The 13,134-nt window shown below is 49.7% G+C and overlaps 1 protein-coding gene across 1 annotated transcript; it reads left to right on the top strand.

Annotated features, from left to right (window-relative positions):
* Positions 1-10,454: 10,454 nt before the first annotated feature.
* LOC311165875 (olfactory receptor 14J1-like) lies at positions 10,455-11,387 on the top strand (the record flags this gene model as incomplete). The annotated part of the gene is made up of 1 exon (XM_084227370.1): positions 10,455-11,387. One exon carries the CDS (start codon positions 10,455-10,457, stop codon positions 11,385-11,387), a length of 933 nt encoding a protein of 310 aa, XP_084083496.1.
* Between the last annotated feature and the right edge of the window lie 1,747 nt (positions 11,388-13,134).

Here is a 13,134-nt window from a genome sequence, read left to right as displayed (position 1 = left end):
ATTCTGTTCCCCCTGGTATGGGTTTCCTCATCACCTTTTGATTTACTTTTTGCCAAATTACGCACCCTTGAGTTACTGCTTTTGATAACTCATATATTGCAATGCATATGCTTTCCCTTAAAAAGTGATCACATAACCCTTGGACCCCCCCTCAATGGGTAATTCATGTATCTCTGTTAACATTTTCCAGGCTAGGGCTTTATTTAAAAATTTACACCCATCTGGTGTCAACCACTCCCTTTGTTCCCTGTGATGCATTTTTAATTCTTTTATTGCTTTTATTTCTTTCTGAGTGAATACTGCTTCTCCTTTCCTTTCTTTGCCTGACACTTTGTTTAACCTGAGTAATTTCACTGGCTCCCCTGGGTCTAATGCTGCCTCCTTAGCCACTTGGTCAGTTAACTGATTCTGTTTTGCCTCGATGGTCTCCCCTTTCTTATGTCCCTTAACATGTACCACTGTGATCTCTGCAGGTTTAGGTAGAGATTCTAGTATTGATCTTATCAGTTCTGTGGGCACTAAGTTTTTTTCTTTGGAGTTCAGATACTCACGTTCATCCCAAATCTCTCCAAATGTATGAATGATTCCAAAGACGTACCATGAGTCGGTGTAAATTGTCCCTTGGTTCCCTTCTAAGAAGTCAAGTCCCCTCTTTAAAGCATAGATTTCACAACATTGAGCTGACCAATTAGAAGGCAGTTTGCCCTTTTCAGTAATTCCCATGTCTTCCTTTTCTGTAATTTCAGTTATTGCATATCCAGACATCGTTTTCCTCCACTACTCTTGAAGACCCATCTGTAAATAATTTCCTTCCATAAGGTAAAGGTATCTCCTCTAGATCTTCCCTAACCTTTGTCTGAAAGTCCACTGGTTCCAAGCAGTTATGCTCCAGTTCTAATAATGGCTATCCAGAGAGAAACTGTGCTGAATTTAGCGTTTTAGAGGTCACCAGCTCTAGGTTATCATCATTTATTAAGATTTTTTCATACTTTAATACTCTGGAGTCAGTAAGTCACTTCTGGGCTTTTTGGGTTAAAATTGTTTTTAGATCATGTGGTGTATGGATTCTTATTTTACCTCACAAGGTCAGGTTTTGAGTCTCTTCAATTAAGGTGGCTGCTGCAGCAGCTGCTGGAATGCAGGTGGGCCATCCCCTAGCTATTTGGTCTAGCAGTTTTGAGATGTAAGCTATTGGTTTCTTACACCCTCCCCTCTCTTGGGCTGCCACTCCATATGTGATTCCTTTTCCAGTGTTAACAAATTGGTCTCAAATTCTTTTTAAAGATTTGGCAAACTTAGGACAGTTGCTGAGGATAGTTTGTCTTTCAAATTATTTAGTTTTTCGTCATCCTCAACTGTCCATTCTATTGGGTCGGGGTTTACTAATCTGTCATATAAAAATTTCACACTTTGGTTATGTTGGTCTAACCATAACTTACAATACCCAAATAAGTCTAATAGTTTTCTGACATCTCTTTTAGTTTTTGGTGCTGTTATGGATAGTATGCCTGAAATTCTTTCAGGACTCAATTTCTTCTATCCTTTCCCAATTATGTGTCCCGATAAGTGACTTCCGCTTCCACAAATTGCAATTTATTCTGAGATACCTTTAAACCCTTTGCTCCTGAGAAATTTAAAAGATGTGTACTTGTTGCCCTGACATTATTCCATTCCTCTCCAGATATTAATAAGTCATGTACATATTGTAGAATTTTTACTTCACTCTCAGGGGCGAATCATTCTAAAAGCTCTTCTAAGGCTTGCCTGAAGAGATTTGGGGGCTCTGTAAATCCTTGGGGTAGGCGTGTCCACCTTAATTTTTGTTTCCTCCTTTTCTCTGGATGTTCCACTCAAACGCAAACCAATCCCTACATTCCTCAGCAAGAGAACATGCCCCAAATGCATCTTTTACATCTATAATGGTAAACCAGGCATGTTCCCTTGGGATCTGACTTAGGAGCATGTAGGCATTTGGGACCACTTGATGCCTGGTTATAGTTCTCTTATTTATTTCCTTTAAGTCTTGGACTAATTGGTATTTCCCATCTGCCTTCTTGACTGCTAAAATAGGGGTGTTGTGGGGAGACATACACGGCTCTAGGATACCTTCCGCTAATAACTGCTCAGTCACAGGGGTCAGTCCCTTTTTAACCTCAATAGACATTGGGTATTGCTTTACCCGAACAGGAGGAATTCCTTTTTTGCATTTCAGTTCTTATTGGTGGGATGTCTAGATAGCCTCTCTTTCCTTTTCCCACCCAAACCTCTGGGTTTATCTGCTTTGTATCTACCAATGTCAATTTCATGATCTGGACTATCATTCTCTCGTCCTTTGGGATAATCCCCACTCCGTATTGAACCTGTAAGTCCCTTCCTAGTAAATTACTTTCTAGATTAGGTAAATAAGTAAAATCAGCCACACACTGCCTTCCGTTTCCTTTGATTTCTACATTTTCAACTATGGAGGCTCTAAATGGTTTTCCCTCTGCTCCCATCACCTCGCAGACCTTTCTCTCAGTCGTCACTCCTGCAAGTAATTCCTTCCTACTTGATCTGTTCCAGTATCGACTAAAAATTCAAATTCTTCACTTTGGGGACCCACCTCAAATTTTACTAGGGGCTCTTTTTGATGGTACATTGGGTCCCCTAACATGTAAAGCCCCTGACACCCCTAGTCATCACCCCTCAGAAGTCTCTCAAGAGCCTCTTGTTCTTTTGCAATTGCCTCATCAAAAGAGAGTTTGTTGCAATCCCTTCTTATGCATTCTATCTCTCCACAATGATAACATTTCCTGCCGCTCAGTGGTGCCCCTGGTCTCTTGTTTGTATCCACCTGTGCAGGTAGTATAGGTTTATCTTTGGGTGCTTCAAAGGAGGACTTTTGTCCACCCTCACTGATTCTGGATGGTTGTCCCCGCTGATCTGTTTGCCCCTAGACTTTCCCTGGCTATAGCTACCATGATTCTAGCTTTAGCTTTAGTTTTCCTCTCTCCTTAAATATATCTTTAAACTTCCTTTCATAGTTCATTTATTCCCTTCTCCTGCCAGTCCTCCATTTTCTCTAACTTTCTCCAGATGTCTGGCCACGATTTTGTAACAAATTGCACTTTTAGAAGTACTTGGACTCCAGAGCTATTAGGATCTATATCGGAGTATAATTGGAAGTTCATCTTTAATCTATTAAGCCAAGTAGCTGAGGTTTCATCCTTTTCTTGCATGCTATCAAAAGCTAGTTTTGTGTTATTACTTTGGGGAACTGATTCCTTTCTTCCTCAAACCATCAGGGACCTATACTCCTCCATGTTCCTTCTATCTTCCTCTTCATTGGGGTCCCACTCAGGGTTCTTTAAGGGTAATTTTTGGTCACTGGGATCTCCTGAGCAATTTTCTCGCTCCCAGATCCGCATTCCCGCAGCCCTAATCATCCTCACTTCTTCAGGGCTAAAGAGAATTTTAAAAATAGAGTTCAGCTCTCCCTAGGTGTAAATGTTGGGACCCAGAAATTGGTCTGCTTGGTTTGGTATACCTACCAGGTCCTCCAGTAAGCTCTCTAACTCCTTCTTAAAACCTCGAACTTCAGTGCCTGTTAATGGAGCATTCACAAACCCAAGTCCCCACGTATCCCACCCAAGGGGGCTTCTCGAAGAGGAAAAAGCTTCTCCGCTTTAGATGTTTTAGATCTTCTGTTACAGTAAGGTCCTTCTGTGAGGTTACTCTTCTGGGAAGAAACAGGAGGGGTGGGGGCTAGTTGTCTTACACTAACTGGGTTAGAGATGGAGGTACTCACCTCCCAGTTAGGAGGAGGTAAGGGTGTAGCAGTAGGTAAGGGGGAAGAAAGCAAACCTGTAGGAAGGGACTCTGGGAGTGGAGATGGAGAGAAAGTTGAAGAGGTTGAGAGGGAGACTGGGGAAATAGCCGGATTAGAGGGAGGTGGGACAGAAGTATTTGGAGCAGGTAAGGGAGTTGAGGTTAGGGCAGGAGTATTAATCATCAGAGTGTTAGTAAGAGGAGGTGATGGGATCGAGCAGCTGCTGGTTCCAGGGATGGAGGGACCAAAGGTAAAATCGGGGGATCTGGGAGAGGCATTGCTGGGTAAATAGGAGAGAAAGGAGGAAGAGGGAAGTAATCAAGGGGGTCCCACTTATTACTAGCCTCTTCTCTCCTCTCATTCTTTTCTTCCTGTTTTTGTAGCTTACAGATTTTTATAACGTCATTGCCAGTGGTATCCCTCTGCCAAAATGCAGCATATGTTAACTGCTCAAGATTGGGACTTTCTTGGGTTTTCAGGTGTTGATTTAATTGGGATCACATCCCTGGATCTCTTGGCCCATACCATGGCCACTCCCCCTGCAGGTTTAACTTAGGCCAGACTTCCATACAATAGTGAATAATTTTTATTTTGTCTAAGCCTTTTCTGGCTTCCCGAGTGTCCCGTTGATCTAGCATCTGTCCAAGAGGGCAATCGGGGGAATATTCTTCTCTTTTTTCTCATCTTGCCTTCTGAATCTTCTTCTTTTACTCAAACACTTTCCCATACTGACTCCAATTGGGTTCTAACTGGAATCTTCAGGTGCCCCTACCTGAACAAAAAACTACAGATGGGCAACACAACATCTACTGATAACTTAATGATTGGATTCTTAACTAAAATTTTAATGTGCTCCTACCCAAATGGAAAACTACAGACAGGCAACACAACACTTACTATTCTTTTACTGCCCAAACATTCTTTCACACTGGTAAGGATGGGGAATTCACTCACACACTCGGGACAAGGAGGGGAAACTCACCCACACTCCCGGGCCCAACTTTCTCACTTCCCTGGGGTTAGGACCCAACGGGGCTCCCTCTTGCCCCTCCCTTGCACCCCTACAACATGTACTAGGCCTAACAAAAAGGGGGGAGCCTACCCCTGTTGCGTGCCACTCACAGGGCCATCCCCTGCACACCTGGGAGGGGCCCTTTCTGTCCCCAGGAGACGCCTCACTCATTCCTCTGGGCCTTGTTAGGCCTTTCTTGCTACCCTCTGTTCCCAGCTGGCCCCTCACAGGAATCCAGAACCACGGTACTAGGAGGTCCTCACCCATTTCGGGGGTCTGAGCTGCCAGCCCCTGTCTCACTCACTCCCCTCCAACTCTTGCCTCTGGTTCTTACCAGGTCCTGGCTCTCCTCTGTGTTGCTAGTCCCAGGCTGTCCTCCCAGGTCTGGCATAGACAGCTGTTCCCTGGAGGCCCAATAGAGCGGGCAGCCATCCTGTCCCCAGTCCTCTTCGGGTGTGGCTCTTCTGGACGAGCCCCCAAGCCATAATAGACAGGGCCAGGAGACCAGCTCCTTTAAAAAGGCCTTTATTAAAAACGGCTCTGGGTGGGGAACCCAAGGGCTTGCGCACACCACTGCTGCTCCCACAGGACGATGCTGAGAAGGAGGAGTGCAGCTTTGTCTCTTGGCAGAGCTGGGGCTTCCATCCTCACGAGAGTCTTTAGGAAGACAAAGTTGGCTCGTAGTTTAGGGGTGTCATCCAAACTGAGTATTATTAAAGTTATGGTGACAGGATGGAATCCGGCTCTGGTCAGTGGTGTGTGATTTCCTGTGGTTCTGCTGGGTTAAAGTCAGTTTATGTGCTGGTTTGTTGTTTTTGAGAGGGTCCATATTGTATCATCAGCCTCTCATAAAACTCTGCCGAGGTACAAGTCCTTCTAGGGGCATGTGAAGTGGTTTCGGAGGGAAAGGGATACAAATACAGGGTAAGATAGTAACACTTAACAGTGGCAACCAAAGGCAAGTCCCAGAACTCTTAATATTCAATATTCATCAACAGACTGACATTTCAGTTTAAGATCCTATCAACTTCATCAACATCAACTAGCAATTACCACTCTGAAAAAGAGCTCCTGTCTCCAGGGTTTCATTTCTCACATTGGCTAAGGGGAACATTATTGGTGGCAGCTTGATCTTGGAACACACTTGAGGAGTGTCTCTGTTTTCAGTGGGGAAACTCAGGAGTTTGAGATTGCTTCAAAAAATACACAAAGGGAAAACCCCTCTTAGGCTGAGTGCAGCCAGCTCTCCAAGCACAGCAGGTCCCAGGGGAGTGAGGACAGACAGAATTGGGTGGGGAATGTGGAGCAAGGTTGTCCACACTGGGTCAGAGCTCAAAGCACAGCTTCTGTGAGCAAGCCAGAGCTGCTGAGGAGAGACCCTGGGTCAACATCAAGCGCAGAATGCTGCAATTGTTGCTGCTCCAAAGAGAGCAGTAATAAAATGCATCCTTTAAAATAGGAGTGCATATTTTTTGAAGCTCTTTGAAATCTTTCTCCATAACTGGACTAGGAAACCTAGAAACCTAGGAGAGTTGAGGACACTGTTGCAGCTTCAGGCCCAAAAAGTGCAAAACACAGTGAATTGAGGAGAGCAGAGTGGGAGGATGGGACTTCATAACCTGAAGCTGTATTGGACAATTAACCCAAATATGTAAATGGACCAAAACTTATAAAAGTGTGAAAATGTGTGACCCATCATCCATCTTGGGTGTACCCTCAGCTGGGCTCTTGTACTGCCCAAGGTGTATTCTTTGAAGGCCTTTTTAATAAATCCCTACTTTATTCCTGTAACACTGTCCAGCCTCTGCTCTAGGCAGCCTCTCAAGGCATCAAGGCCTGCCTGGCTGGGCCACATGGGGCCACCTGACAGGTCCAGCTGACTCTGGCATGTCCAGGGCTGCTACTCATCAGCCTTGGAACACTGGGGCTCTGAGCTGTCCTTCCTGTGGAAAGAACTGTCCATCTCCTCCAGGTGTCCATGGCCAAAATCAGGATTCCTCCTCCAAATTTCCATATATGCAAAGTTTATTCCCAGATGAAATCTTCCAGGACAGGTAGATCTGGCTGGCTTGGCCACCTGGGGGCCACCTCTCATCTGCCTTTGATACAATGGGATCATGTGCTTATCTTTCTTATGGGAAAAAAAGCACCTTTCACATCCAGACACCCATGGCCAAAGCTGGGAATCCACCTCCAGAATTCCCTATATCCAGGGATTTCTCCCAGACAAAAGCTGCCAGGAGGGACAAGTCTGTCTGGCCTTGGTTTCTGAAGAGCTGGTTCTCATCTGCCTTTGAAACACTGGGGCTTTGTGCTTTCCATCCTAATGAAAAGAACTCTCCTTCCTGTCCTGGTGCCTACAGCCAAAACTGAGATTCCACCTCCAAAATTCCCTATATCCAAGAATTTCCCCTAGATGAAAGGTGTCAGGAGAGACAGCTCTGGCTGCCTTGGCCCATGGGTGGCCACCTCTCATCTTCTTCCAAAACACTTGAGCTTCACACTTTCCTTTCCTATGGGAAAAACTATTCATTTCAATCAGGTGTCCATGGCCAAAGTTGGGAATCCGCCTCCAGAATTCCCTATATCCAAGGATTCCTCCATGACAAAAGCTGCCAGGACAAACAGGTCTGTCAGGCTTGGCTTCTCAGGAGCCTTCTCTCTCTGCTTCAGCCCCTGAAACACCTGGGCTCTGTGCTTTCCTTCCTATGGAAAACAACTGTCCTTATCTATGCAGAAATGGCCAAAATTTGGATTCTACCTGCAAAATTGCCTATATCCAAGGGCTGCTTTCAGATAAAAGCTGCTAGGACAGAGAGGTCTGGCTGGTCTTGGCCTCTGATTGCTGCCTTTCATCTGGCCCTGAAACACCAGCGTTCTGTGCTTTCCTTCCTATGGAAAAGAACTGTCCTTCTCCTCCAGGCATCCATGTCTTAAACTGGTATTCACCTCTAAAATTCCCTATATCCAGAGATTGCTCCCAGACAAAATCTGCCAGCACCGCTAATCTGGCTGCCCTTGGCCTCTGGTGACTGCCCCTCATCTGCCCCTGGAACACTGGGGCTCAGTTGTTTCCTTCCTGTGGAGACCCCTGTGACACTGTGAGGACTGGTGAAACCATGGACACAACTGTGACACTTTGGGATACCATGGTGACACCGTGGGGTTCCATGGAACCAAGAGACCACCATGACACTGTGGGGCCTCGTGGAACCATGGAGACCATGAGGACCCTTCAGGGCGCCTTGTGCAACCAAGAGGCCATTGTGACACCTCAGGGCCCCATGGAATCAAGGGAACCACTGGGACATTGTGGGGCCCCATGGAATGATGGGAACATGGAAGAGATCAGGCTGATTGAGCCTCCCAGGGGCCACCTGACAGGTCTGGCTGATCTTGGAATGTCAAGGGCTGCCTCTCATCTGCCCATGAACGACTGTGGCTCCATGCTTTCCTTCCTATGGAAAAGAACTGTCTCTCTTTTCAGACACCCATGGACAGAATTGGTACTACCCCCTAAAAATTTCCTGTATGCAAGGATATCTTGCAGGAAAAAACCTGCCAGCTCTGGCAGGCCTTGGCCTCTGGTGGTCACATCTCATCTGTGTCAGAAGCACCAGGGCTGTGCAGCAGCTGCAAGGCCCTGACAGAGCCAACTCCTGCAGCACTTTGGCCATGGCTGCTGGGCCTGGGCCTGAGGCAGGAGCAGGAGACAAGTGACCCTTGCAGGCCTGGGGCCTCATTGCCTCCTTGTCCCTGCTCAGCAGCCTGGCAGGGGCCGCCCCATGCTCCTGCCCTTGGCATTGCACATCCCCACATGCCAGTGCCCATCCCGGGAAGAGCCCTGAGCAAGGAGGGAGGGACAGGATCTGCCTGGCCAGGGGCTGGGGCTCAGGCCTTAGCCCTTTGCACTCCTGAAACACATCCAGCTTTGCTCAGCACCAGAGACACCTTTCCTTGTTTTTCCCCAGCTGCCATCACTGCCTCCAGTGTTCTGCTCTACCTGGAATCTGGGGACACTTTCTCAGTTGTGTCTTTCAGTGGGACCCATTAAAACTTTAAGCAAGTTCATTGTTTCATTTTAGTTTTGAGTTCTTGAGAAGTTTTTTGAACACTCTCTCAGGGACTGAGTCGGATGTAAACAACACCAAATCCCCAAGAGGCTCATTAAAGTCCTTGTGCTGTGTCTGTGCTGCTGAGCTTTAAAGGAACAGCTCTTCCCAGGACCAGCTCCTCTCCCAGCCCAGCAGGGCTGGGGCACTGCCTGCAGGCACTGAGGGGACAGAGGCAGGCAGAGACAGGCTGAAGGGAATCAGGACTGGGAAGACATTGAACTGAGACTTCACTTGGGGAAACATCTTCACAGCCCTCTGCATGGTGAGTCTGTGTGTGCAGGGCAATGTCCCCTGTGCCCTTGGAGGGATCTCCTGAAGCCAGCACATCCTACAGTGTGGGGGACATGTCAGGAGAACTCTCCCAGTTTTTCTGTGGCAGAGGATGAGGACAACAAGGAGGAGGATGTGCTGCAGAGCAGGGCTGCCCTGAGCACCATTAGAGGGACAGGGCAGGATGGCTCCTGCTGCCAGGGACGGCTGCAGGGGGTGATGCTGGGTCAGCAGCCAGGACTGCCCAGGGCTCTCCTGCAGAGCAGGTCCTGCAGCCCTCAGGGCTCTTGGCCAGCTCAGGGCATGTTCCACCTGCCAGGGGTAGCTCTCAGCCTGCCTGGCAGCTCCCCATGGACTGCACAAGGGAGAAGTTGGAGGTGGAAGGAGCAACCCCCATCAGGGCAGATTCCTCCTGCTGTGGAGATGCTGCTGCATGGCCAGGGCTGCTCTCAGCTTTCTTCTAAAGGGAAGGGAAAGGGGCTGTCAGCTTTGCCTTTGTCACTGAGACTCCTGCACTGTCACCCTGGGCACCAGCAGATGTGCCTCTGATCTCCCTCAGAAAGTGCCTCCTCACTCTCCTCCCCCTACAGACAGCAGCAGCAGCAGCACCTTGGCTTGCAGCATCTGTGTTTGTCTGGCCTGCCCTTAAGGCCCTGCTGCCAGGGAGATGTCCCTGGGCAGTGGCCTCTGCTGGGAGGGGTCTGCAGAGCAGAGCCACCAGATTGGGTAGGGCTCTCGCAGCACTGGCAGGGACAAGGCTTGGATAGAGAGAAACAGCTCCTGGTAGGCACAATTCCAGGCAGCAGAGAGACAGACCAACCCTTGGTGTCCCTCTATTTCCAGCTGCACAGGGAAAGGTAGAAAAATTTAGAGATGCTGACAATGAAACTGGAGCCTTAAAAAGTCCACTTTATTTTTCAAGCACATTTGAAGAGCAGTCACCATGAAAGAGAGGAAGGTGAAATGAGCTAAGGGCACCTCTGTGGTTCCAGCAGGTCTGACTGCACTGGGGCACAGGGAGCCCTGTGTTCCCTTCGGGCTCCCCAGTGTCTGGGCTGAGAGCAGTGTCGAAGATGAGGCAGCAGCACAAACCTGAGCTCAGAGAAAAATGGCTGAGCAAAGTTTCCCCAAAAAAAGAGAAGTGATTTTGAGGGGATTCCTAATTAAAGAGCATAGGAATGACACAAGGAAGTTGTTCCCAGCTTGTCATTGTCTTCTTTCAATAGTCCACAATGGCCACAGTGAAGAAATGTCCAACAGCAGCTCCATCAGCCACTTCCTCCTGCTGGCACTGGAAGACACACGGCAGCTGCAGCTCCTGCACTTCTGCCTCTTGCTGGCCATCTCCCTGGCTGCCCTCCTGGGCAACAGCCTCATCATGAGCGCCGTAGCCTGTGGCCAGCACCTGCACACCCCCATGTACTTCTTCCTGCTCAACCTGGCCCTCAGCGACCTGGGCTCCATCTGCACCACTGTCCCCAAAGCCATGCACAATTCCCTCTGGGACACCAGGACCATCTCCTACATAGGATGTGCTGCACAGCTCTTTCTGTTCCTCTTCTTCATTTCAGCAGAGTATTTTCTCTTGACCATCATGTGCTATGACCGCTACGTGTCCATCTGCAAACCCCTGCACTACGGGACCCTGCTCGGCAGCAGAGCTTGTGCCCACATGGCAGCAGCTGCCTGGGCCAGTGCCTTTCTCAATGCTCTGCTGCACACAGCCACTACATTTTCCCTGCCCCTGTGCCATGGAAATGCCCTGGGCCAGTTCTTCTGTGAAATCCCACAGATCCTCAAGCTCTCCTGCTCCAACTCCAAACTCAGGGAACTTGGGATCATTGTGCTTGGTGCCTCTTTAGCATTTGGCTGTTTTGTGTTCATTGTTTTCTCCTATGCGCAGATCTTAAGGGCCGTGCTGAGGATCCCCTCTGAGCAGGGACAGCACAAAGCCTTTTCCACCTGCCTCCCTCACCTGGCCGTGGTCTCCCTGTTCCTCAGCACTATCCTGTTTGCTCACCTGAAGCCCCCCTCCATCTCCTCCCCATCCCTGGATCTCGCAGTGTCATTTCTGTACTTGGTGGTGCCTCCAGCCCTGAACCCCCTCATCTACAGCCTGAGGAACCAGGAGCTCAAGGCTGCAGTGTGCAGACTGGTGACTGGATTATTTCAGAAACAGTAAACTGGTTGACAATTTCTGCATGTCTCTTGTAATCAAATTCATATTTAATAGTTCTTGTTGGATTGGCTATTTTTTCCCTTCTGTTTTCCTTTTTCTAATATTCTGCCAAAACAAAGCCATTGTTTCAGCCATTTCTCATTTTGTTTTTCTCCAACTTTGCTTTGGCCCCAGACTGTGTCAATGAGGAGCTGTGCTCTCGATGGCTTCAAATGAACTGAAGGATCTCCCAGCAAAGTTTTCACCAGAGATCCCCTTTTGTTCCCTTCCTAGAGCTGCAGCAGCAATGTCTGTGTGCAGAGCTGGGGGCAGATCAGTGCTGGCACAGCAGCTGTGCCCAGCAGCAGCAGCACTTGGTGTTGCCAGTGCTGCTCCTGTGGCCCTGCCCCGCTGCCCTGGTGGCCCTGGTGTGGCTGTAGGGCCTGACTGTTCTCGGGGCTGGGCACAGCCCTGGGGGGGCAGTGCCGGGGCTGCAGCAGGGACAGGCCATGGGCACTGCTGGGGCAGCGCTGACACCTCAGGCCAGGCCCTGGGGGCTCCGGGCTCCTTGTCCAGGCTCTCTCAAGAGCATCCATGCTGGCCATGGATGGGGCTCTGCAAGGGCCTTGGGGCAGACGGGAAGGAGCAGCAGAGCAGGGGCTGATTCATCCACAGTGCACTGGACAGCTCAGGGCAGCGTCCCAGAGCGTCCTCATGGAACTGCCAACAACATCCCCCCTCTGCAGCCCTGGCCTCTCCCCCAGCTCACACAGCTGCCCCATCCTTGCAGGCACAGACACAGCAGCACTGGCTCAGCAGCCCCTGTTTGCATTGCACAGAGCAGGCAGGAGCACCCCCATGCTGTTGGTGTGGGGACATGAACCTGAGGGAGCACAAATGCCATCAGCCCCTGGGGCCAGCAAGGGCTGGGGGATGGCAGGGAAACCACTCAGCTTTGTCCTGGCCTCTGCAGTCAGCCAGAAAGTTTGTTCCCATCAGCTGGGAGTTTCCTGTCCCACTGCAGATGCTGTTGCTCAGAGCCAGGGCTGTCTGGCAGCCACCCCAAACTGCCCTGAGCATTTCCTTGGTGTCACCTTTGTCTTCTGTCCTGGCGTGACAAATGCTGCAGGAATTGTCTGCAGGCTCCTGCAGTGCCTCGTGCTGCTCCCTTGCCAGAGGCACCACAGGCCAGGGGGGCACATCTGGGCTGCTGTGTCTGCCTCTGGGGCTCCCTGTTCTGGGCAATGAGGAGGGGCTGCAGAGGCTGTGCAGGACTGACAGGATGGGCTTTGGGCCTGGCAGGAGAAGCTGAGGGACCTGGGCTGCTGGAGCTTCTGAAGAGGAGGCCCAGGGCTCCTCCTGCAACTGCTCCAAGGGTGGTTCCAGAGAATCACAGGATCAGCAAGGTTGGAAAAGTCCTTGGAGATCATCAAGTCCAACCTGTGCCCTGACACCACCTTGTCTCCCTGAGCCTCCTCTTCTCCAGGATAAACAACCCCAGCTCCCTCAGCCACTCCTCACAGGACTTGTGTTACAGACCCCTCACCAGCCTTGCTGCCCTTCTCTGGACACGCTCCAGCCCCTCCATGGCCTTCCTATATTGGAGGCCCAGAACTGGACACAGCACTGAAGGTGTGGCCTCACCAGTGCCAAGTGCAGGGGAAGAATCACTGCCCTGCTCCTGCTGGCCACACCATTCCTGATCCAGGCCAGGAGCCATTGGCCTTCTTGCCCACCTGGGCACACTGCTGCCTCATGTCCAGCCTGCTGT

The sequence above is a fragment of the Fringilla coelebs genome (genome assembly GCF_963513975.1).
Source record: "Fringilla coelebs genome assembly, contig: SCAFFOLD_30, whole genome shotgun sequence".
Classification (NCBI taxonomy): Eukaryota; Metazoa; Chordata; class Aves; order Passeriformes; family Fringillidae; genus Fringilla; species Fringilla coelebs.
Note: the sequence above shows the minus strand (reverse complement) of the source record. Positions and strands in the feature narration are given on the sequence as shown.